Genomic DNA, 26,322 nt, shown 5'->3' with positions numbered 1-26,322 from the left:
AATAAATAAAATAAATAAATTAGATAAATGTTTGTTCTGGGAGTCTGGCATTTGCATGAATACCTTTATTCTGAGGTTTTGCTTTTGATATTTCTGTTTCTTACTTAAACAAACAATGTTTTGAAGGACTGTCCTTGACGATCATTTTGAAAAAATTAGAAGAAATAGAGTTGTACATGTTTTTTGTACAAATGTTTAATATCAGATTTTTCTACATGTGTTGTTCAGATGATAAGGCTAACCATATAATCCGCTTTCAATGCATATACAGTGCCCTGTGTATGGGGGCAGTGAAGCATTTTTTCTCCTTTTAACTGATTTTGTGAATGGGTCAGATTCATATAATGTCCAAATTGACCTCTCCAATTTTATATTTGGTCAACAATGCTTTGCATGCAATAATTGCATGAAATCTCCGACCTATTGACCTCACCAGATGCTGGGTATCTTCTCTAGTGATGTTCTGCCAGGCCTGTACTGCAGACATCTTTAGTTGTTTGTTTTCTAGGTTTTTGTTGCCTAAAATCCTATCATCAGGAAATTAAATGCATGTTCAATTGGATTTAAATCTGAAGATTGACTTGGCCAGTCAAGAACTTGGCAGTTTTTGGCCCTGATTGGCAACCTCGTTGCGATGGCAGTATGTTTTGTCATTGACTTACTGTATGATGAAGCGCCATCCAAGGAATTTTGAGGCATCTGCTTGCACTTGAGCAGACACAATGTTTCTGTACACTTCTGAATACATTCTGCTGCTACTGTCAGCAGTTACATCATCAATTAAGACAAGTTAGACAGTTCTAGTGGCATCTATACATGCCCTGAACTATAAAACCCCATCCAACATGTTTCACAGATCAGGTGGTATGTAAATCTTGGGAAGATCCTTTTTTCTCCAAACTTTCCTCTTGCAATCACTCTGGTACATGATAATATTCATCTGTCCACGAGACCATTTACCAGAGCTCTGGAGGCTTTTTACGTACTTTTTAGCAAACTGTAACCTGACCATCCTTTTTGAGGATAACTCGTGGTTTGCACCTTGCAGTGAAACCTCTGTAGTTTGGCTGGTGACGTATTCTGCGGATGGTAGTGTCTTGACACATTCACACCTACCTCCTGGAGAGTGTTCCTGATCTGTGGGAGTTGTTTTGTTTTTTTCTGATTATGTTGAGCATTATTTTTTTTGTTTCTTTTGTTCAGCCTAATAATGGCTTCCTTGACTTTCATTGACACCTCTTTGGTCCTCATGTTGACAGACATCAATAGCAGACGGCAAAGGCAAATCCTAGAATCAATACTAGACATTGACAGTTCTCTTATTCCTGCACAAATGATTAGACGGAACACACCTGACAAACCAGAAACCCCTGTCAAGCCACTTGTCCCATTACTTTTGTTGCCCTGATATAGGGGGACTACAGTATGTATAAAAAAAAATGTAATTTGTAAATGGTGAAACCAATAAGTACACAAATGCCAAATAAAAGCTGAGAATCTCTACTTTAACCTCATATAGAGCCAAAGCAAGAACACATGCTTCACTGTTCCATTACTTGCGCAGGGCACTGTATTTGTATGACTATAATTTACTGCATGTAATGGGCTAAATAAACATGTCAATACATGTCAGTAATGTAAATGTCCATGTCATTGCTGAAATGCACAGATGTTCACTGAAAGGTAATACATTATCATATTTGAATGTGTGAATGTCTTGTCTCATTACAGGTCAAAACTAGGTCTGGACAAAGAGCCTGGAATGATCCACCTGGAAACACAAATTTCAGATGGACGTAAGCGAAGCTGTCACTGAAGCAGGGTCCCAACCTGGTTTTTTTTCTACTGTATATGTAGAAGACATACGCAAATCTGCGTAACTACAACCTAGTCAGTTAGATCGCATGTCTTTAGGTCTCAGGCAAGGTTACTCAGCTAGCAAACGTGGTCACCGAACCCCCTCCTCTACAATTACATCAAGGGAGAAATTTGAGGATTTTCTTCAGTAGGATCATTTACACACTAGGCTTGACATCGTTAGTCTGCTGCGCAGCCTTCACAGGGCATATAATTGGAGAGTTTCTACAAAAAACGGTAACATTTCAGATGTAACCCTTGGAGGGTTTAAAATCACTGCATCTCAGATATAATTGCACCTGTTATTTTCAGGAGGAAATGAAAAAGCATGTAACCCTCTTTATTCTTTCTCTGGAGACCATTTCCTTCTCCTAATATATACTTTGCCTTTAGTTGATGTGTTTGTTTTACTCACCTTTGAAACAAACGGGAGCAAATATTTTTTACATGTTGTAACCGTTCCTTGATTTTTACACTTACTGTAACCCCCCCCTCTCTCTCTTTCTCTCACCCATTTGAATTGGCTTGGCTGCACAGAGACACTCTCTCTTCTTTACAATTAACTTAATTCATTTTGTAAGGGCTGGTAGCTATAATGTGACTGCAGGGTTCTTTAGTTGGCTAGAGTGTTGAGAAAGGGCTGTTTCCATAAAGCCTTCAGTGTTAATGTTCTGTCTCTGGGGACGCTGGCTCATTTGGCTGAAGCTAACACACAGGGGCAGCCACTCTCGCTCTCTTATTAGTGAGAATAGCAAATGGCCTCCCTGGTCTCCTGCCTTCTACTATTAATGCTATTAATGCTGAACTCCTGATTGAATACAACATACGTTTTTTAAATTATTTTTTAAATTATATTTCTATATATGGTTTACCTACCACTTGTTGCAGGATCCCAGTATGTGACGTGTAGGCTGCAGAACTGCTCCGTCAAAGGCAAGCCTTTCCCTGGGTATATCATCCCTGATTCCCTGGTGGTGCAGGACGAGTATGTGTTCATTCAGGTACGTTATGGTACTGTGACTTCTGAGGTTGCAGTATATTACCACCTACAGTGCCACTCCAATGCACTTATTCAGTGGATACATATTTTGAAGTTGTTGTATACGACTTTATCTAAGGTACTAAAATTACAATTAAAATTGGACTGGAATAGCATTTTGATATACTGTAGTCATATTTTGCAATGGGTAACCATAAACATGATAGGTGAGAGAATGAAATTGCCTGACAAACCATCATAGTGTGTTCATTCTACTTCTGTATCAGGCATTGACAGGCTACTTTATAACAGCGCAATTTGCAATGATTTAGCAATTCTACTGCATGGATGTAAGTTATACAGTAGGTGAAAAAACATTATTCATCATGTAAAACTACAGTGCCCTCCATAAGTATTGGAAAGAGGAAGCATTTTGTCTTCTTTTAGCTCTATATTCCAACTGTTTGGATTTGAAAAACTCCCTAGTTGCTATTGCAGTATGTTTGGGGTCATTGAAGCGCCATCCAATGATGATGAAGCGCCATCCAATGAATTTGGAGGCATTTGCTTGTACTCGAGCAGACACAATGTTTCTGTACACTTCAGAATACATTCTGCTGCTGCTGTTAGCAGTTACATCATCAATTCAGACAAGTTAGCCAGTTCTTTTGGCAGCTATACATGCCCAAACCATAGACCCCTCCACCATGTTTCACTGTATGCTGTAAATCTTGGGCAGATCCTATTTTTGTCCAAACTCTCCTCTTGTAATCACACTGGTACATGATAATATTTGTCTTATCTGTTCACAAGACTGTTTTCCAGACCTCTGCAGGCTTTTTAGGTACTTTTTAGCAAACTGTAACCTGGCCATCCTTTTTGAGAATAACAGGTTTGCACCTTGCAGTGAAGCCTCTGTAGTTCAGCTGGTGATGTATTCTGTGGATGGTAGTCTCTGACACAATCACACCTACCTACTGGAGAGTGTTCTTGATCTGTGGGACATTTTTTTTTTGTTGGGGAGGGGGGGGGTTGATTTCAAATCCAAACTGTTGGAGTATATAGCTAAAATAAGACAATGCTTCCTCTTTCCAATATTTATAGAGGGTAATGTATGTGCATTTACAGTGTGCTCCACTACACCCTCACTACAGTATATCTTATAATTTACCAATCAAACATTGTTTTTCTAGGTACCAATGGGTGGCCTACCTGTCCATTATGTGTCATATAAACGCAATGCTTTCTACCCTATGAAACTCCCTAAGTACACTTTGCCAAGGGTAAGTTTGCTACAAGTAAAAGCTTTACTGACGTAATGCCACTTTATACTTGCTACTGGCTGCTATGAATCCACTTAGCAACAGTTGTTTATCAACAACATTTTATTTTCATAATCATAATTATGTTTTATTTGCTTGGTACTCTCGGGAATACACAAGGTCATGAAATAGAAAGAAAGAAATGAACAGAAAGTAAAAATGAAAAATGGAAATCATATTGGACATAATTGAAGGATCTATAAAACCATCCAGGAGGAAATATGCACTCAGAGCAGACATGTATTATTACAATAGTGCTGTTGTCTGAGACCACACAATAGCTTATGCAAATCCAGGTAACCTCAGTAACTTCAAATCAAAAAATTGCCATGCTCAACTCTTCATTTAAGTAATGGTATAAAAAGGCCAGCATTTACATATGCTAATGAATGCAGAAATTATAGCAGTCTAGAGTGCTGCTTTTGCATTGCAACCTGAAGGAACAGTCCAACTAAATTGTTTAATGGCCAGCACTCACAATTACTACTTAATTCTACTTATTTGTTTACACTAACCTCAGTAACACATGATTCCCTCTGCAGGACTTGCAGATCATAAGCACTGACGATAACCAGGTGGTGGCAGCAGTCCAGGACTGGCACCATAACGACTCCTACAACTTGTACATATCAGAGGCCCGGGGACTGCTCTTCACTCTGGCCCTGGAAAACGTTGTGAGCAGTGGAGGACCTGAGGGCAACATCATGATAGAACTCTATGAGGTACAGTGTTTCCCTCAAATTCTAGGCGGGGCGCAACAGATCTAGGCAGAGGGCCCCGTCTATTCGATAGTAGGGGAAACACTGATGAGCTATATCACTTTAGCATTGTTGGTATAACATCTTTGTTTGTTAACATACATTAACAATGTTAACACATTTTGCCAAGGCGTCATGAGCTTTATGTCACAGATACTAGCCTACTATAGTGCACTAAGTTGGCTTTCAATTAGCCGCTTCATAAACAACATTAGTAAATGCATACTGTATACCAATACTGTATCAGCCTTGATAAACTGCAATGTGGTGGATAGCATTTTTAGCTATTTGAATTAGTAATGGTCATGTAGTATACACATCCATACCATATTAGAGGGCCATTATCTACAAGACTAGTAAAAAGAGAGAAGACTGGGGGATAAGAATGAAGAACTGTACGTTTATTCCCTAATAAACTTCAGACGGTTAGGACATGATAAAATAGACTTTACACACTAGTGGTCACATGATTTAAAATGAAGTTAATAATGATTTATAATGATTGGCTTATCCCTGCATGACACTCATACCTGATCCGAGATTCCAGTAAGAATCCCAATAGGCTATGACCATGCATGAGTGAAGAGGTACGCATGGTACGATACCTGATGTCGATGACTTAAGTCTACATGTTGTCAACTATGCACATGAACATTAAACATTAAAGTGACCTCTGGGGAAACTCATGACCAGGTTATGTCGTGCTGCTTTACCAGAACCGTTAGCACACAATATTACACTGAGGCAAAAAGGAAGAATGAGAATAGAGTATCAACAAAATAACCAATTGAATAGTTCAAAGCAACATACAGTTCAAAATAAACAAACTGTTGTAAACAAATGGATGGCCTAACCCAAAACTCTGTTTTTCTCCTTAAATACCATCCCAACGATAGAACATCAGAGACATTGATGGGAGAAGCATTTTGGCCTGTACAATATACATTACAATAGCATAGGATTTACAATCAAGTGTTATCAACAGGTGAGGCACGATATCCTCAGAATGTCCACCAGGCATGCCCATTCGCCTGTGACACATTGATCCAGATAGCACTTGTAAAGTGAGAGAGGAGCAATTGATCACTGTTCATCAAGGCATTTCCTTTGGCCCATAAACATAGGTATCATTCACATGTAAATAGAATGCACTGGTCAAAAGGTTTTGCTTCCTACACACAAGCACATGACTAAATGACTCTCCACAACTTCTGTCAGCTTCTAGCTTGCAGGCCTATGTATAACAATCATGCATTGTTACAGCGTTAACCTGAGCTAACAGATTCACACACATAAGTCATGAATGCATCCTGTACCCAAATCTCTCCTGACAGACCACTGTGAAGTAAAGCACCATTAGCAAACTAGAAAGCAGTGACTACACAATGCGTTTCATCTCTGATTAAGCTCACCCTGAGCTTGTAGTGAAAGCTACATACTGTATGAGATTCCACTCATACAGTCATACAGCCGAAAAAAGCTATCAGCAGTGATTGTTCTCAATGCTCACTGACCTCTACTAATACCTAAAGTTGTGTCAAAGCTCACAGAGAAAGGGCACTCTGATTAAGCTGAGGTGTTATGCTGTACGAAGAATGCCATGAAAAGGTCATTATCACTCAGATTTGGGCACTTTGGGTTGAATTGAGGAGCAGGATGAACTTTGAGTGAATGTTGCATCTCCACCTTTAAATACAAAGAAGGAGAAATGTCTCAGGGCTCCACCATATGTTGTTTTTATTCTGAAACCTCCCACAGATGGTCTGAAAAAGTCCTCCCTGTCAGAAACGCTATTATGCACATACTTCTCAAAATTCCTGGCATCAACTTTACTTAAGTTTGAATAATTTACGGTTGAATCTTCAGCACTTCAGTGTTGCTCTGTCTCTCAATTACTCTCAGTTACTCTGTCCCTCTCTCTCCCCTCTGCCTCTCTCTCTCTCTCTCTCTCTCTCTCTCTCATGTTCCTAGGTGGCAGGGATTAAAGGGGTGTTCCTGTCAAACAAAGTGGTTGAGAACCAAGTGAAAACCTACATCACATACAACAAGGGACGGGACTGGCGTCTGCTACAGGCTCCTACCACTGATCTAAGAGGGAACAGGGTTTACTGTGAACAGGTGAGTGGGCTTTAGACAGTAGATAACATCAGAAACCTGTCTACATATGTCATTGATTGTGACAAAGTGCTATCTATAACGTCACCAGGGCTCCCTTGAAAAAGAGATTCTTACTGTATTAACTTTAGTATTAACTTTCTTTTATTTGGTTGTGTTTCAGCCCTACTGTTCATTGCACCTGCATCTCCACGTGTCTGACAACCCATACACGTCTGGGAACATTGTGAGCAAAGAGTCAGCCCCAGGAATCATTTTAGCTTCAGGTAGGGATTATTTGATCAGTGTATTTACTTTATGTATCTTTTTTTAGTCTTGCCCTCATTAGCATTTACTATAGGGAACCTATCTCTCCCTAAAGTTGTTACACAACTGTTACACTTCGCTCTTTTTGCTCATACTATATAATAATACTAAAGCCCTTTAACAAATCCATAGTTGTGTTCTCCGAGAACTACAGTAAAATATTCTCAAGTGAAATCGGTCTGCTATGAGAAATTGGTTGCAGTATGCCTGCATGTTTGTAGACATACAGATGCCTGGTAAAAACAGATATAATATATACCCACTGATCCTAGCTGGAGTGAAAAGGCATATTAAAGACTGACATATGACCTTGTTACCTTCTAGGCACTATTGGGCCTGAGCTGATCACCAATAATGTCAGCATATTCATCACCTCAGATGCTGGGAACACATGGAGAGAGGTATTTTGACTAAAAGAGAAGTTGTGTGAAGAAAAATCAAAGGCAATACACATTGATATTTCCCATTGCTTTATGACTCAATAACTCCGGGGAGAGAGCAATCGTTTGATGATTATTATACTTTTTTTTCATATTAATTTCAACCACATGAAAAACACAAAAAACAACATTGTGAACAACAATTACAACTAAGTGAACAGAACAGGGTGATAACAGACACCTTTGTTTGATTAATGATACATAACATTGTTTGATATGACATCACTCTTGATTTTACATAAACTGTGTAGCTACTTCTTCTCGGAAGTTAGTGTCATTTCTGTACACAGTTCCTTAGGAGCTTGTAGAAGGATATTCAATATTCCCTTTTCTCTCATTTGTTTGTTTTTTCTATAAATGTGATCAGTACAGTACATTTGGCATTCTGATATACTAGTCATCCACAAAAGTGTCTGCATGATAAAATCATATACTGTACATTAGGCTTTCTAACAGTACATCTGTGCAGATTTAATTACTCATGTACAGTACATCATATCTGGCTATCTCTGACCTCTGTGGACATGAAACCCTCTCCTCTGTTTATAGGTGTTTGAGGAGGAGTACAGTGTTCTCTTCCTCAACCAGGGAGGAGCTCTGGTGGCTGTCCGACACACACCTCTCCCCATCAGACATATCTGGTAAGGTTCTCTCTTATCTTGAAACTTTATATTCTGGCTGTATTTGTGCCATGCTGTTATGAATATGTTATGCCTAAGATTAATATGTATCTTGGTTAATCTTTTAAGATATTTGTGGCCTTTACACGTTCTATGGAGTCAGCTATGTACACATACATCTGGACCTTTATTGTTTCTTAGTGTTAAAATCCACCTTAATATGCACAGTGGATGTACACTGTGGCCATACATGAGAGTAAACACATTTCTTTTCTATCCAGGCTAAGTTTTGATGAGGGAAGACAGTGGAACAAATACAGATTTACATCCTCTCCTTTGTACGTGGATGGAGTCTTGGGAGAGCCAGACGAAGACACCCTCATTATGACGTAAGAGACTAAGGCACCCAACTATGACTCGGGCAGAGATAGAACTGTTCTATCTTCATAGTCTTGGGCCTAACAACTCCCTCTAGCTGTGAGCATATATGTAATGCATAATATAACAACAGCCTCTCAGGCATTATCACTTGGTTATTGTTTGGATAACTGATTATAGAAAATAGCGTGCCCCATATGTAAACTCATGACTTGTTTCTGTCTCCCTGTTTATTTTTGCAGTATATTTGGTCATTTCAGCCATCGTTCTGAGTGGCAGCTTGTGAAGGTAGACTTCAGGTCCATCTTCAATAGAAGGTGTTCCACTGAGGACTATCAGACATGGCAGCTACACAATGAGGTAGTAGGCATGACAGAAGAACACACAAGATTGTATATACTGTATTATCTTTATTGTAGCAAACAATTGAATTTAAAATGGTACAAACATAAAATGGCACATCTACAGTGCCTATAGAAAGTCATCATACCCCTTTGAAATAGTTACTATATTTGTCGTACAGCCTGAAATCAAAACACATTAAAAAAAAACTTTTTCCAGCTTTATGTACAAATTTAGCCATACAACATCAAACTAATGAAAAAAAAGGCGACATTTCTGAAAATGTATAAAAAATGAAAAACAAGAATAACAGTCATCAGTCCCCTGATTTAATATTTTGTAGAGCCACCTGTTGCTGCAATTACAGCCATCAATCTGTTTGGATATGTCTCTACTAGCTTTGCACACCTAGATTGGAGAATATTTGCCCATTCTTCCTTGCAGAATTGTTCGAGTTCAGTCAAATTCCGTGGTGAGCAGCAATGGACTGCTCTCTTCAAGTCCATCCACAGATTTTCTATCAGATTTAAGTCAGGGCTCTGACTTGGCCACTCAAGGACATTCACCTTTCTATCCTTAAGCCACTGCGTTGTTCTTTTGGCGGTATGTTTAGGATTGTTGTCGTGTTGGAAGGTGAATGACCTGCCCATCTTCAGCTGTCTAGCAGAGGGACGCAGGTTGTCCTCAAGAATTTGGGTGTACTTGGCAGCATCCATTTTCCCTTCAATCCTGACCAATTGCCCAGTCCTCGCTGAAGAGAAACATCCCCACAACATAATGTTGCCACCACCATGCTTCACAGTAGGTATGGTGTGTTTTGGGTGGTGTGCTGTGTTTGGTTTTCGCCAAACATAGCGCTTGGTGTTCAGTCCAAAAAGTTCAATCTTAGTCTCGTCTGACCATAAAACCTTTTTCCACATGGCAACAGAATCTTCCAGGTGTGTTTTTGCATAGCACAAATGAGACTGAGTGTGGCACTTTTTCAGAAAAGGCTTCTTTCTTGCTACCCTGCCATACAGGCCAACTTTGTGTAAAGCTTGTGAGATTGTTGTCACATGCACAGACAGACCAGTCCCAGCCATAAAGACTTGTAAGTCCTTCAAAGTTGCCTTTGGCCTCTTGGTAGCTTCTCTGATCAATGTCCTCCTGGCTCGGTCATCCAGTTTGGACGGACGGCCTGATCTAGGCAAGGTGTTGGTGGTGCCATACGCCTTCCACTTCTTAATGATGCTCTGAACGGTACTCAGAGGGATAGCTAAAGCCTTCGAAATCTTTTTGTAGCCTTCACCTAACTTGTGCCTTCCTACAACTTTAGGCCTTTTGAAAGTACTTTCCCAACCATGGTGAATTTTTTGCAGGACCATGCACTTCTAGTAGTGGAATCCTCAAGAAACAGCTGGTTTTATTCTGTAATCAAAACCACTACAAAACCACAGGTGGGGGGCAATTAGCCTGGTCTTTGATCTGGAAGTTGATTGGTTGCACCTGAGCAAGTTTATAATGGTATACTCTAAGGGGCTGATCACTTAACCAAACCAGGTATTTCACTAATTAATTTTTAATAATTGTCCAGAATTTTTTTAATTTTTATTTTCACTTTGTTGATGAGGGTTATAATGCGTACATACAGCTCAAAAAAGTTAGAGTTGATTTATTTTAATTTCCAGGGTGTAATGTGACAAAAGGTAAAGATTTCACAGGGGTATGATGACTTTCTATAGGCACTGTAGCTTGTGTCACACGTTTATGGTGCATATCACCCTCCTATGCTTCAATAACTATTCTGTAAAAAATATTCTAATCATTTATTTTACAACAGAAGACTCAAACATAGAGAGGCTGCTCAGATTTTCAGAATTAGAATTCTTTTTTTGGCCAACTATATTTGCACATACAGGAAATTGACTTGGTGGGGTTGGTGCATGGGACATAAAAAACAACAATATATAAAGCACAAAATGAACAAAAAATTTCCAAAATAGCAAAATATTAACACAATAGCAAAAAAATACAACAATAAAGTACAAAATACAACAATAAATTATGTAGGCTGTGCGAGGCATTAATATGTAGGCATGTACATGGGGTATGTACACTAGAAATTAGAATAAATATGTTGGTGGGGTGGGGGGGGGGGGGGTGGAGTGGAAGTCTCAGAGTCAGTGAGAGGCAGGGGGCTTGTTTGTGAGCCACACTTCCATGGGGAAGAAACTGTTTAGGTGGCGCAAGGTTTTGGTTTTGATAGACCGGAACCTTTTGCCGGATGGAAGTCTATGGAAGATGTGGTGACCAGGATGGGAATGATCAGCGATGATCTTTCCTGCTCTCTTACTGGTCCTGGAGTGGAACAGGTCCAGGAGAGCTGGCAGGTTGCAGCCGATGACCTTCTCAGCTGACCGAATTGTCTGCTGCAGTCTGCCTTTGTCCTTGGCAGTGGAGGCAGACGGTGATCATCGACCATCACTTTCTACGGCATGTTGAATTTCTTCAGCTGCCGCAGGAAGAACATCCTCTGCTGAGCCTTTTTGATGGTGGAGGTGATGTTCTCCGCCCTCCTGAAGTCTGCTACCATCTCTATAGTTTTTAGGATGTTCAGCTCCAAGTTGTTCTGGCTGCACCAGGAAGCCAGCCTGTCAACTTCCTTTTTGTAGGCGGTCTCATCCCCATTGGAGATTAATCCAATGAGGGTTGTGTCATCCGCGAATTTCAGGAGTTTGACAGAAGGGTGGCTAGAGGTGCAACTGTTGGTGTAGAGGGAGAAGAGTAGAGGAGAGAGCACACAGCCTTGAGGGGCTCCAGTGCTGATCATCCGGGGCTCTGAGACAAGCTTGCACAGCCACACGTGCTGCTTCCTGTCTGTCAGGAAGTCAGTGATCCACCTGCAGGTGGGCTCAGGCACGCTCAGCTGGGATAGCTTGGCCTGGAGAAGAGCTGGAGCAATGGTGTTGAATGTGGAGCTGTCCACAAACAGGATCCTGGCGTAGGTGCTGGGGGAGTCTAGGTGCTGAAGGATGAAGTGGAATCCCATGTTGACTGCGTCGTCTACAGACCTGTTGGCTCTGTAGACAAACTGCAGTGGGGCAAGGAGGGGGTTGGTGATGGCCTTAAGGTGGGTCAGCACAAGGCGCTCAAAGGTCTTCATTACCTCAGAGGTCAGGTTGATGCTGTTGCATGTTAAAGTCCTTTCTAACATGTTATGTTTTATTATTGAAACTAAACTATGCATAATTCCTCACAGGGTGAAGTTTGCATCATGGGAGTGAAGAGAATCTTCCAGAACCTGAAAGCCAACGGCAGATGTGTCAAAACTAGAGATCAGTACATCTCTCAGATGTCAGACCCCTGCCCATGCACTGAGGCAGACTTTGAGTGGTGAGTAGACATGCTGCTAGTGCCAATTACATTACATTCAAGTCAAGCTAATACCTTATTGTTCATGTAAGATTTTTACACTAGATTCCATTCAATTAAATTCTTTATTAGTGAGCTTGCTTCAGCAAGTCCAACTATTGTTATTGTTCATACATATTATTCTTATTATTAGAGGGCTTTCTTCAGCAAGTCCAACTACTGTTATAAATCATAGTTATTAGTGGGCTCAATTCAGCAACATTCTGAAAGCTTCGGCCAACATTCTGAAAGTCCCTTTGTTACTGCAACTGCTATGGAACTTTTACAACTTTTGAATAAAAACAAAAGGAGACCTGCAGAACACATTCTTAGGATGATTACACAACAATACACTCTCTTGGCTACCAGTTGTACCCCACTGAAACCACTCTCAATCTCTTAACCAACCAACTCTATCTGTCTAACCTAATCTGTCTAATCTACTATCTTTCCAACCGTATATCTATCTAACCTTTCAACTAGATAGCATCATCCTTTCTTCCTTTCTACATCCCCACTCTCATTTATCCATCCTCTCATTTGTCCATTCATTCAAACCAACCAAACTTGGAATCTCATTTTCTTTCAACGACTCAGAATCAGTTTTTCAGGATGGTGTTTAACACACATTTTGATATTGGGATGCTGTGAAGTTACTGTAATTAGTCATAAGTATCAGATTCAGTAGAATTTGGTGTTTCACTGGTCCCTTCGGTCACCTCAGCAGCCCTACGTACCTTTCCACTCAAGTGGTTAGGAGTTAAATAATACCACATATTATAATTTAATACATGATGTTCACAGCTCTCTGTTTCTGCATTGGAAATCCTGCATTCCTTTAACTTACAGAATGCAGATGGGACAGTATGCGAGTGAACCTTTCGGCTTTTATATCTGGTTTGTTGTCGCCCACCGATGAAATCGATTCATATAACAGAACACACATCGAAAAGTTTGTTATAGCTGGCTAGCTAACAGGCTAGGCTAGCATTATAACTGACCGTTATGAATATAAACATAATACAGGTTACAAAACAACAAGGTGGGTTACAGATTACTCAGGGGACATAGCCATTCATTATGGATATAATTCAAAGGAACATGGCTGAAAATTCTTATCAAAGAAATAAATATCTTAGGGGCACTGACTTGTCAAGCCCAGACTGACGTGTTCCCCCAGTGTCAGACCATTTACCCTGAGACACCTTAAAAATACATACATATCATAAAATCAACAAGGGCATAGATTTTGTTCTTTTCTAACAGATAGGGAATAATATTTTCAGAAATCAATGCAAGCTATAAGAACCAAGACTGATGGAAATATTGGCTTGCAAATATTTTGTCTTAGCTATTAGTGAAGTTTGTGTTGAAGTTAAGGCGTCTTATATCAATATTGAGTTAATATGATAGTAGCTATTGGCTCCCAGATTATTTCTCTTGGTCACAGAAGGTGATTGCATGAAGAAAAAAGCCTCCCTGTGCGCAACAGGGACACAGCGTTATTTAACAGAGACGTTTTGGTTAATTCACATATTCTCCTTCACTCTCTTTTATATAGGGGCGCTACATCATTTACGGGGGAAGACATGTTTACTGTACACTCTATCTATTACTGTACACTATTACTGTACAGTATCTATTACTGTACTCTATTACTGTACACTATTACTGTACACTCACTATCTATTACTGAACACTCACTATCTATTACTGTACACTATCTATTACTGTACACTCACTATCTATTACTGTACTCTATCTATTACTGAACACTCACTATCTATTACTGAACACTCACTATCTATTACTGTACACTATCTATTACTGTACACTCTCTATTACTGTACACTATCTATTACTGAACACTATCTATTACTGAACACTCACTATCTATTACTGTACACTATCTATTACTGTACACTCACTATCTATTACTGTACACTATCTATTACTGTACTCTATCTATTACTGAACACTCACTATCTATTACTGTACACTATCTATTACTGAACACTCACTATCTATTACTGTACACTATCTATTACTGTACACTCACTATCTATTACTGTACACTCACTATCTATTACTGTACACTATCTATTACTGTACACTATCTATTACTGTACACTCAAATCTATTACTGTACACTCAAATCTATTACTGTACACTATCTATTACTGTACACTCACTATTACTGTACACTATCTATTACTGTACACTATCTATTACTGTACACTCAAATCTATTACTGTACACTCACTATCTATTACTGTACACTCACTATCTATTACTGTACACTATCTATTACTGTACACTATCTATTACTGTACACTCAAATCTATTACTGTACACTATCTATTACTGTACACTCACTATTACTGTACACTATCTATTACTGAACACTCACTATCTATTACTGTACACTATCTATTACTGTACACTATCTATTACTGAACACTATCTATTACTGAACACTCACTATCTATTACTGTACACTATCTATTACTGTACACTATCTATTACTGTACACTCACTATTACTGTACACTATCTACTACTGAACACTCACTATCTATTACTGTACACTATCTATTACTGTACACTCTCTATTACTGTACACTATCTATTACTGAACACTCACTATTACTGTACACTATCTATTACTGTACACTATCTATTACTGTACACTCACTATCTATTACTGTACACTATCTATTACTGTACACTATCTATTACTGAACACTCACTATCTATTACTGTACACTATCTATTACTGTATTATATCTATTACTGTACACTATCTATTACTGTACACTATCTATTACTGTACACTATCTATTACTGTACACTCACTATTACTGTACACTATCTATTACTGTACACTATCTATTACTGAACACTCACTATCTATTACTGTACACTCACTATCTATTACTGAACACTATCTATTACTGTACACTATCTATTACTGTACACTATCTATTACTGTACAGTCACTATCTATTACTGTACACTATCTATTACTGTACACTATCTATTACTGTACACTATCTATTACTGTACACTATCTATTACTGTACACTCACTATCTATTACTGTACACTCTCTATTACTGTACACTATCTATTACTGTACACTATCTATTACTGAACACTCACTATCTATTACTGTACACTCTCTATTACTGTACACTATCTATTACTGTACACTCTATCTATTACTGTACACTATCTATTACTGTACACTCACTATCTATTACTGTACACTCACTATCTATTACTGTACACTCACTATCTATTACTGTACACTCACTATTACTGTACACTCACTATTACTGTACACTATCTATTACTGAACACTCACTATCTATTACTGTACACTATCTATTACTGTACACTCTCTATTACTGTACACTATCTATTACTGAACACTCACTATTACTGTACACTCACTATTACTGTACACTATCTATTACTGAACACTCACTATCTATTACTGTACACTATCTATTACTGTACACTCTCTATTACTGTACACTCTATCTATTACTGTACACTATCTATTACTGAACACTATCTATTACTGTACACTATCTATTACTGTACACTCTCTATTACTGTACACTCTATCTATTACTGTACACTATCTATTACTGAACACTATCTATTACTGAACACTCACTATCTATTACTGTACACTATCTATTACTGTACACTCACTATCTATTACTGTACTCTATCTATTACTGAACACTCACTATCTATTACTGTACACTATCTATTACTGTACACTCTCTATTACTGTACACTATCTATTACTGAACACTATCTATTACTGAACACTCACTATCTATTACTGTGTACTATCTATTACTGTACAGTCTCTATCTATTACTGAACACTATCTATTACTGTACACTATCTATTACTGTACACTCACTCTCTATTACTGTACTCTATCTATTACTGAACACTATCTATTACTGTACTCTATCTATTACTGAACACTATCTATTACTGTACACTATCTATTACTGTACACTATCTATTACTGTACAGTCTCTATCTATTACTGTACACTATCTATTACTGAACACTCACTATCTATTACTGAACACTCACTATATATTACTGTACTCTATCTATTACTGTACACTATCTATTACTGTGTACTATCTATTACTGTACACTCACTATCTATTACTGTACACTCACTATCTATTACTGTACACTCTCTATTACTGTACACTATCTATTACTGAACACTCACTATCTATTACTGTACACTATCTATTACTGAACACTAACTATCTATTACTGTACACTATCTATTACTGTACACTCACTATCTATTACTGTACACTATCTATTACTGTACACTCAAATCTATTACTGTACACTCACTATCTATTACTGTACACTCAAATCTATTACTGTACACTATCTATTACTGTACACTCACTATTACTGTACACTATCTATTACTGAACACTATCTATTACTGTACACTATCTATTACTGTGCACTATCTATTACTGAACACTCACTATCTATTACTGTACACTATCTATTACTGTACACTATCTATTACTGAACACTCACTATCTATTACTGAACACTCACTATCTATTACTGTACACTATCTATTACTGTACACTCACTATTACTGAACACTATCTATTACTGAACACTCACTATCTATTACTGTACACTATCTATTACTGTACACTCACTATCTATTACTGTACACTATCTATTACTGTACACTATCTATTACTGTACACTCACTATCTATTACTGTACACTATCTATTACTGTACACTATCTATTACTGAACACTCACTATCTATTACTGTACACTATCTATTACTGTACACTATCTATTACTGTACACTCACTATTACTGTACACTCACTATTACTGTACACTATCTATTACTGAACACTATCTATTACTGAACACTCACTATCTATTACTGTACACTATCTATTACTGTACACTCACTATCTATTACTGTACACTCACTATTACTGTACACTATCTATTACTGAACACTATCTATTACTGAACACTCACTATCTATTACTGTACACTATCTATTACTGTACACTCACTATCTATTACTGTACACTCACTATCTATTACTGTACACTCACTATCTATTACTGTACACTCACTATTACTGTACACTCACTATTACTGTACACTATCTATTACTGAACACTCACTATCTATTACTGTACACTATCTATTACTGTACACTCTCTATTACTGTACACTATCTATTACTGAACACTCACTATTACTGTACACTCACTATTACTGTACACTATCTATTACTGAACACTCACTATCTATTACTGTACACTATCTATTACTGTACACTCTCTATTACTGTACACTCTATCTATTACTGTACACTATCTATTACTGAACACTATCTATTACTGTACACTATCTATTACTGTACACTCTCTATTACTGTACACTCTATCTATTACTGTACACTATCTATTACTGAACACTATCTATTACTGAACACTCACTATCTATTACTGTACACTATCTATTACTGTACACTCACTATCTATTACTGTACTCTATCTATTACTGAACACTCACTATCTATTACTGTACACTATCTATTACTGTACACTCTCTATTACTGTACACTATCTATTACTGAACACTATCTATTACTGAACACTCACTATCTATTACTGTGTACTATCTATTACTGTACAGTCTCTATCTATTACTGAACACTATCTATTACTGTACACTATCTATTACTGTACACTCACTCTCTATTACTGTACTCTATCTATTACTGAACACTATCTATTACTGTACTCTATCTATTACTGAACACTATCTATTACTGTACACTATCTATTACTGTACACTATCTATTACTGTACAGTCTCTATCTATTACTGTACACTATCTATTACTGAACACTCACTATCTATTACTGAACACTCACTATATATTACTGTACTCTATCTATTACTGTACACTATCTATTACTGTGTACTATCTATTACTGTACACTCACTATCTATTACTGTACACTCACTATCTATTACTGTACACTCTCTATTACTGTACACTATCTATTACTGAACACTCACTATCTATTACTGTACACTATCTATTACTGAACACTAACTATCTATTACTGTACACTATCTATTACTGTACACTCACTATCTATTACTGTACACTATCTATTACTGTACACTCAAATCTATTACTGTACACTCACTATCTATTACTGTACACTCAAATCTATTACTGTACACTATCTATTACTGTACACTCACTATTACTGTACACTATCTATTACTGAACACTATCTATTACTGTACACTATCTATTACTGTGCACTATCTATTACTGAACACTCACTATCTATTACTGTACACTATCTATTACTGTACACTATCTATTACTGAACACTCACTATCTATTACTGAACACTCACTATCTATTACTGTACACTATCTATTACTGTACACTCACTATTACTGAACACTATCTATTACTGAACACTCACTATCTATTACTGTACACTATCTATTACTGTACACTCACTATCTATTACTGTACACTATCTATTACTGTACACTATCTATTACTGTACACTCACTATCTATTACTGTACACTATCTATTACTGTACACTATCTATTACTGAACACTCACTATCTATTACTGTACACTATCTATTACTGTACACTATCTATTACTGTACACTCACTATTACTGTACACTCACTATTACTGTACACTATCTATTACTGAACACTATCTATTACTGAACACTCACTATCTATTACTGTACACTATCTATTACTGTACACTCACTATCTATTACTGTACACTCACTATTACTGTACACTATCTATTACTGAACACTATCTATTACTGAACACTCACTATCTATTACTGTACACTATCTATTACTGTACACTCACTATCTATTACTGTACACTATCTATTACTGTACACTATCTATTACTGAACACTCACTATCTATTACTGTACACTCTCTATTACTGTACTCTATCTATTACTGTACACTATCTATTACTGTACACTCTCTATTACTGTACACTATCTATTACTGAACACTATCTATTACTGTACACTCTATCTATTACTGTACACTCACTATCTATTACTGTACACTATATATTACTGTACACTCTCTATTACTGTACACTATCTATTACTGTACACTATCTATTACTGAACACTCACTATTACTGTACACTATCTATTACTGTACACTCACGATCTATTACTGTACACTCACTATCTATTACTGTACACTATCTATTACTGTACACTATCTATTACTGTACACTCTCTATTACTGTACACTATCTATTACTGAACACTCACTATTACTGTACACTATCTATTACTGTACACTCACTATCTATTACTGTACACTCACTATCTATTACTGTACACTATCTGTTACTGTACACTCTCTATTACTGTACACTCTCTATTACTGTACACTATCTATTACTGAACACTCACTATTACTGTACACTATCTATTACTGTACACTCACTATCTATTACTGTACACTCACTATCTATTACTGTACACTATCTATTACTGTACACTATATATTACTGTACACTATCTATTACTGAACACTCACTATATATTACTGTACACTATCTATTACTGAACACTCACTATCTATTACTGTACACTATCTATTACTGTACACTCTATCTATTACTGTACACTATCTATTACTGTACACTATCTATTACTGTACACTCACTATTACTGTACACTCACTATTACTGTACACTATCTATTACTGAACACTCACTATCTATTACTGTACACTATCTATTACTGTACACTCTCTATTACTGTACACTATCTATTACTGAACACTATCTATTACTGTACACTCACTATTACTGTACACTATCTATTACTGTACACTCACTATTACTGTACACTCACTATTACTGTACACTATCTATTACTGAACACTCACTATCTATTACTGTACACTCTCTATTACTGTACACTCTCTATTACTGTACACTATCTATTACTGAACACTCACTATTACTGTACACTCACTATCTATTACTGAACACTATCTATTACTGTACACTATCTCTTACTGTACACTATCTATTACTGAACACTCACTATCTATTACTGTACACTATCTATTACTGTACACTCTATCTATTACTGTACACTATCTATTACTGTACACTATCTATTACTGTACACTCACTATTACTGTACACTCTCTATTACTGTACACTATCTATTACTGAACACTCACTATCTATTACTGTACACTATCTATTACTGTACACTCTCTATTACTGTACACTATCTATTACTGAACACTCACTATTACTGTACACTCACTATTACTGTACACTATCTATTACTGAACACTCACTATCTATTACTGTACACTATCTATTACTGAACACTCACTATCTATTACTGTACACTCTCTATTACTGTACACTCTCTATTACTGTACACTATCTATTACTGAACACTCACTATCTATTACTGTACACTATCTATTACTGTACACTATCTATTACTGTACACTCACTCTCTATTACTGTACACTATCTATTACTGTACACTATCTATTACTGAACACTCACTATCTATTACTGTACACTATCTATTACTGTACACTATCTATTACTGTACACTCACTCTCTATTACTGTACACTATCTATTACTGTACACTATCTATTACTGAACACTCACTCTCTATTACTGTACACTATCTATTACTGTACACTATCTATTACTGTACACTCTATCTATTATGTTGGATGTAGGGTGTTGTCCAACATGCGCTAGTCCTGCTGTGTAGACGTGCGCATCGAGTTGGGTTGCAGCTCCTCTATTTGTTTTGAACCTTAGTTCAAAGCATTGTGCTAATTATTATCCTGCTCAAGATGCCTGGACACTGGACTGCCAATGCCTTGCTCCCTTTCAGCTATGGTTAGACTGGTGACATTCTAGACTAAAGGCGTTGCGTTCGTGTGTGTCTAAGGCTGCTCTATATATGTGAATGGGGTGGCAAAGATGACAGAACAACCGCCTCTTAGGCTCAGATAGCAGGGTTCTGTCAGCTGTGGGCATAATCCTTGATTGTTTATATTGTTCGGGAAGTCCTCTATAAATTTCTCAAGGGATTAAGGAAATGCAATTTAGCAATGATACAAGTTATTTGACTCTTCCTCTAGCGCACAGCTGGTGTCCTGTAAGAAGAGGGTGTTTTAAGTCACTATGTAGATTCAGTCACTGAGTAGCTTTCTAGGTGTTTCGCATGGCTGCATGGGCTTCTAGGGCATAGTGAATACATTGCTTGTGATTATTCTTCAATCCTTATGATTCTCACACTCTATGATTTATAAATGGATGAGATTTTGTTTACATCACTCTCAAACACTTAGTTTGATAGAGGTAGCAGAGGAACACCATTGTAATTCTCAAGTAATAGTGGCATTGTGTCCCATTCCCTTCCTTGTCCTGATATTTGCAATGCTGGCCATGGATGATGCCTTTTAACCGGTGTTCATCATCGAGGAGGGAAAATCTATGACCAGATGATGGTTTGTGCACGTCTCCGACTCCGAAGGCTTAATACTTGCGTAGTAAGTAGAATGACCAGGCAGATCTTGATAATCATCCATGGTGGGTCGCAGATGTGCTCTGTGAACTAGAAACTAGCACAGAACCATAAGGTGGATGCTTGACATCCCTTGGTCAATCCTGAAACACATGCAGGAAAGCAGTGATGGATTCACTGTAAACACTTTCACAAGGTAGAATATTCCCATGTACCAGATAATGTAGTTAGTATCTGCTTCGCAAACATTGTATGGGTACTGATGCGCTAAGAGTGAAGAAGCTAAAGTGCCATCTCTAAAGGGCTGTTGCAAAGAAGTCTCTGCCCTGTAATACAGATGAGAAGGGCAGCAGAGAAGTCACTGTGGTACATGGGTAATGGTGAATAGTTGAGGTCACATAACGCTAGAATAACCCCCATCTGATCCAGGATGCAAGTCATTCGTCCCTGCACTGAAGAAGGTGCAGGGGACACCGGGAGGGTCACCCTGTCAAGGCAGGTACCGGGTCAATTACTGCGGACATTTAGTCTTAGATCCACATAATGCGAGAATAACCATCCTGGATGCAAAAGACATTTTGTCCCTGCATTGAAGAAGGGACACCGGGAGGGTTTTCCTGATACACATAGGTCACAGAGTTGCTTGGTGTTTGGATGGTTCTGTTTTGCTGGGGTTTGATAGTATGGACTCCCTGTTTTTTGTATTTTATGGTGTTTAATTCCCGGAAGGGAGCTATACAGAGCGGAGACATTCAATTACTACCATACTACCATTTTCATTAAACATTATTAAACCGACGTAAGTGACTGTGTAAGGAGACTACACTCCAAAAACGTTCACCAATCACTACTGCTTCACTCAGTATAACCCACACTGCTTAATCTCTTGATTGTTTTGATCTTTCTATACCTCCCCTCTCTTATCTATCCATCTTCTCTTTAATGTATCCATCCATCCAATCAACCAACCAACCAACCAACCTAGGAATCTCACTTTCTTTCAACTACCCAGACAATCTTCATTTACCCTGATAAAAGCTTTCTGATTCCTATTAAACTTTTTAAACTATTAGGTTTTTTGTAACTTAACACAAAAACTCTTCTCTATCCATCCAACCAACAGACCAACCAACCATTCATCCATCCAACCAACCAAACTATCTTAAACTTCACCCACTATCAGAATAAGACTCTCACTTTCTTTCAACTACCTAGCAAATATATCTATCATCTTTAAACCTTTTCCACTACCAAAATAACACTTTGCAAGCCCACAAAGTTTCTTCTGGAACTTCTTTTTCTAGTTCTTCTTCTTATTATTCCGATTCTTCAGATTTTTTCGGTATGCTACTCCTACAGCTTTTAACCCTCGTATTGTCTTCACTTTTTGGACCCTTTGGAAGTCTTCGGGTCAAATTGACCCGGGACATTATTGGGGCTTTAAAAGCAATACAAAAATACAAATTTCCATTCAAAACTCTTTAACATATATTGTCTTTATCTCAATTCCAAACAATATAGATAACATGTATGATTAATATTTGCAATTAATCTCTGCTAGATCATATTTAACAGTGGAAGTGTAATTCGTTTTTTGTGATAAAGTTATAATTTATGTAAAAAATCTGCTATAATAAGGACTTGGGTGGAATGCTTATCTCTGAAAAGTTGAAATGAAACAATGTTTTCATTGATGTTTATTATTTTTGAGGAGATATTCTCATTTGATTTTCATCTTTATCTTATTATAATCAAAGCTGTGAAAAGCAAATACAGGTGATGAACGACAATAGAAACACAAGAACCAAACTTAGATCGATTTAGTCACTGGATATGAAATACATCTCTCAAATGTCTCAAAAATAATTTGAGATGATTTACAATAAATAGAAACACAAAACATGAACGAAATGTACACTGCTTTATTCACTGTCAATGAAATACAGTACACTGAAAAATACATCTTTCAAACAATTCTGAAATAATATTGGATACATACAATTTGAGAGTATGTGTCCTACAGATGTACTTTTAGCAGTTTCTGCATGTGGTTTGTGTCTTTGAGTCCTTTGAGGGTTCACACACCTCGCTGTGCTTCCTCTTGTTGCCACCAGCTGCAATCTAGAATAATGAAAATACTTTATTAGTTCAGGATTTTTTTCCCACCACATCTTCTAATAGTCAATTTCAATTTGACCCACAGACATACAGAGATACTCAGAAACATACACACACACACACACACACACACACACACAGATACATGCACACATAAACAACAACAACAACAGGACACTTACTTCAGGTAAGGTGTGGTTGTGTGGGTCGTGCAGGTGGGACAGCAGGAGCCTCCTCCACCCTCCTCACTATGGCTAGAGAAGCTGGGTTCCTGGGCACATGTTGTCTCCTCTGTATGTGCGGTGTCACCAGTGCTCATAAGCATCACATTTTTGCCCTTTTTGGGTATGTAGGATACCAGGGCCATGTTGGCCGTAAACACAAAGTGGGAGGAATGGACTGGCCTGTTCGTTACAGTTAGAAGCTGAGGTGGGAGCTCTGTTTTATTTTTTCTGACTGTTCCACCCATTGTCAGCTTTCTTTTGAGAAGTTCCTGTCCCGGGCTGTACGATGTGAAAAAATTATCCCAAGTGATGTTGTGGCCACTGAGGCCCTGTGACATATCCAGTACCACCCGTGTCCCCTGGTGTCTCTCAGGGTCTCCTCCCTCTGGCTTCCCAGAATGTTTTGTAACAACATTGTGCAGATTCTGTGTGTGTGTGTGTGTGTGTTTGTATGTGTGTGAGTGAGTGTGTGTGTGCATGTTTCTGTGAGTCTGTGTGTCTCTGTGTATATGCCGGTCAAATTGACCCGAAGACCTTGTGAAGGACATAAATGTGTAGGGGGTGTATAGCATGTGCACTCAATGATTTTTTTTTCTTTGACATGTTCTTCACAGTAAATAAGCCAAGGCCATGGAGTTTCAGGTTGAAAAAATGTTTCCTTGTATATTGTTTCTTCAAGTAAAAATTTAAAAAGGGTCAATTTGACCCGAAGACCACACAAGGGTTAAGCTATTCACACCAATCAAACTTTAAAACGTGAGAGAGGTGTAACTTCAGTTGCTTACATTTGTATTTTTCAATCTCATTATACTTTTTAAACTATTCTGCTTTTTGTAGCTTAAAAACTCCTATCTTTTAACATGATGGAATGTTGATTTAGGCCAACATTCTGAGAGCCCCATTGCTACTGCTATGGAACTTTCACAACTCTTGAATAAAAAGAACAGGAGACCCGCAGAACACATTCTTAGAATTATTACATAACAATGCACTCTCTTGGCTACTAGTTCTACCCCAATGAAACCACTCTCAACCCCTTAACCAACCAACTCTACCACTCTATCAATCAACTCTCTACCCACTCCATGAGCTACTGGAGTGGCTCATCCTATCTATTGATCTAACATTCTATCTATGACCTTCTAACATACTATCTATCTTTCCAATCTTATATCTATCTATTCTTTCAACTACCTGGCCATCATCCTTTCACCAGTCACTACTGCTTTACTCAGTATAATCCATACTGGTTAATCTCTTAATTGTTTTGGTATTTCTATACCTCCCCTCTCTCATCTATCTATTTATCCATCCAATCAAACAACCTATCTCACTTTATTTCAGCTACCCAGAAAATCATCATCCCTCTTAAAAGCTTTCTGATACCCATTAAACTGTTACTGATGCCACATAGACCGTTTTCAACAGGAAAAGTAGTTTTTTCGCTTTAGCTGTTCTAATATGACTGGCATCCATTTACTCTGTATCCCTATTGCATTACTGTACATTCCAACATGCTTAAAAAACGCTCTTGTCTTTAGATGACAGATGTTTGTCTGCTTGCCCCATCTCTAACAGTGACTATGGGTTTGAGAGGCAGAGCGATGGGGGGTGCAGTCCTGCATTCTGGTTCATACCCTCCTCAGTGTCTAGAGACTGCACCACTGGAGACAGTTTCCTCAACACCACAGGGTATGTCATATTAATCTGCATTTATAGTCATTAGTGGGCACTCTTCAGTTAACATAGTTCATAATAGATTAATGCAGTTCTAAAGAAGATGCAACTAATCTGTGTGTGTGTGTGTGTGTG

General features: G+C 37.7%; 1 protein-coding gene across 1 annotated transcript in view; it reads left to right on the top strand.

The window, feature by feature from the left end:
* LOC310822369 (VPS10 domain-containing receptor SorCS1-like) overlaps positions 1-26,322 on the top strand; it is a gene marked incomplete at both ends in the record, with an annotated part of 62,929 nt that overhangs the window by 22,862 nt on the left and 13,745 nt on the right. The window contains 12 exons of the mRNA XM_083694708.1: positions 1,732-1,796; positions 2,746-2,858; positions 4,030-4,119; positions 4,701-4,880; positions 6,888-7,034; positions 7,195-7,297; positions 7,662-7,738; positions 8,327-8,418; positions 8,679-8,786; positions 9,018-9,135; positions 12,356-12,489; positions 26,089-26,202. Coding sequence (XP_083550834.1) covers positions 1,732-1,796; positions 2,746-2,858; positions 4,030-4,119; positions 4,701-4,880; positions 6,888-7,034; positions 7,195-7,297; positions 7,662-7,738; positions 8,327-8,418; positions 8,679-8,786; positions 9,018-9,135; positions 12,356-12,489; positions 26,089-26,202 — 1,341 coding nt within the window. The remainder of the gene's footprint in view (positions 1-1,731; positions 1,797-2,745; positions 2,859-4,029; positions 4,120-4,700; positions 4,881-6,887; positions 7,035-7,194; positions 7,298-7,661; positions 7,739-8,326; positions 8,419-8,678; positions 8,787-9,017; positions 9,136-12,355; positions 12,490-26,088; positions 26,203-26,322) is intronic.

Source organism: Argentina silus (assembly GCF_951799395.1).
Source record: "Argentina silus genome assembly, chromosome: X".
Lineage (NCBI taxonomy): Eukaryota > Metazoa > Chordata > Actinopteri > Argentiniformes > Argentinidae > Argentina > Argentina silus.
Note: the sequence above shows the minus strand (reverse complement) of the source record. Positions and strands in the feature narration are given on the sequence as shown.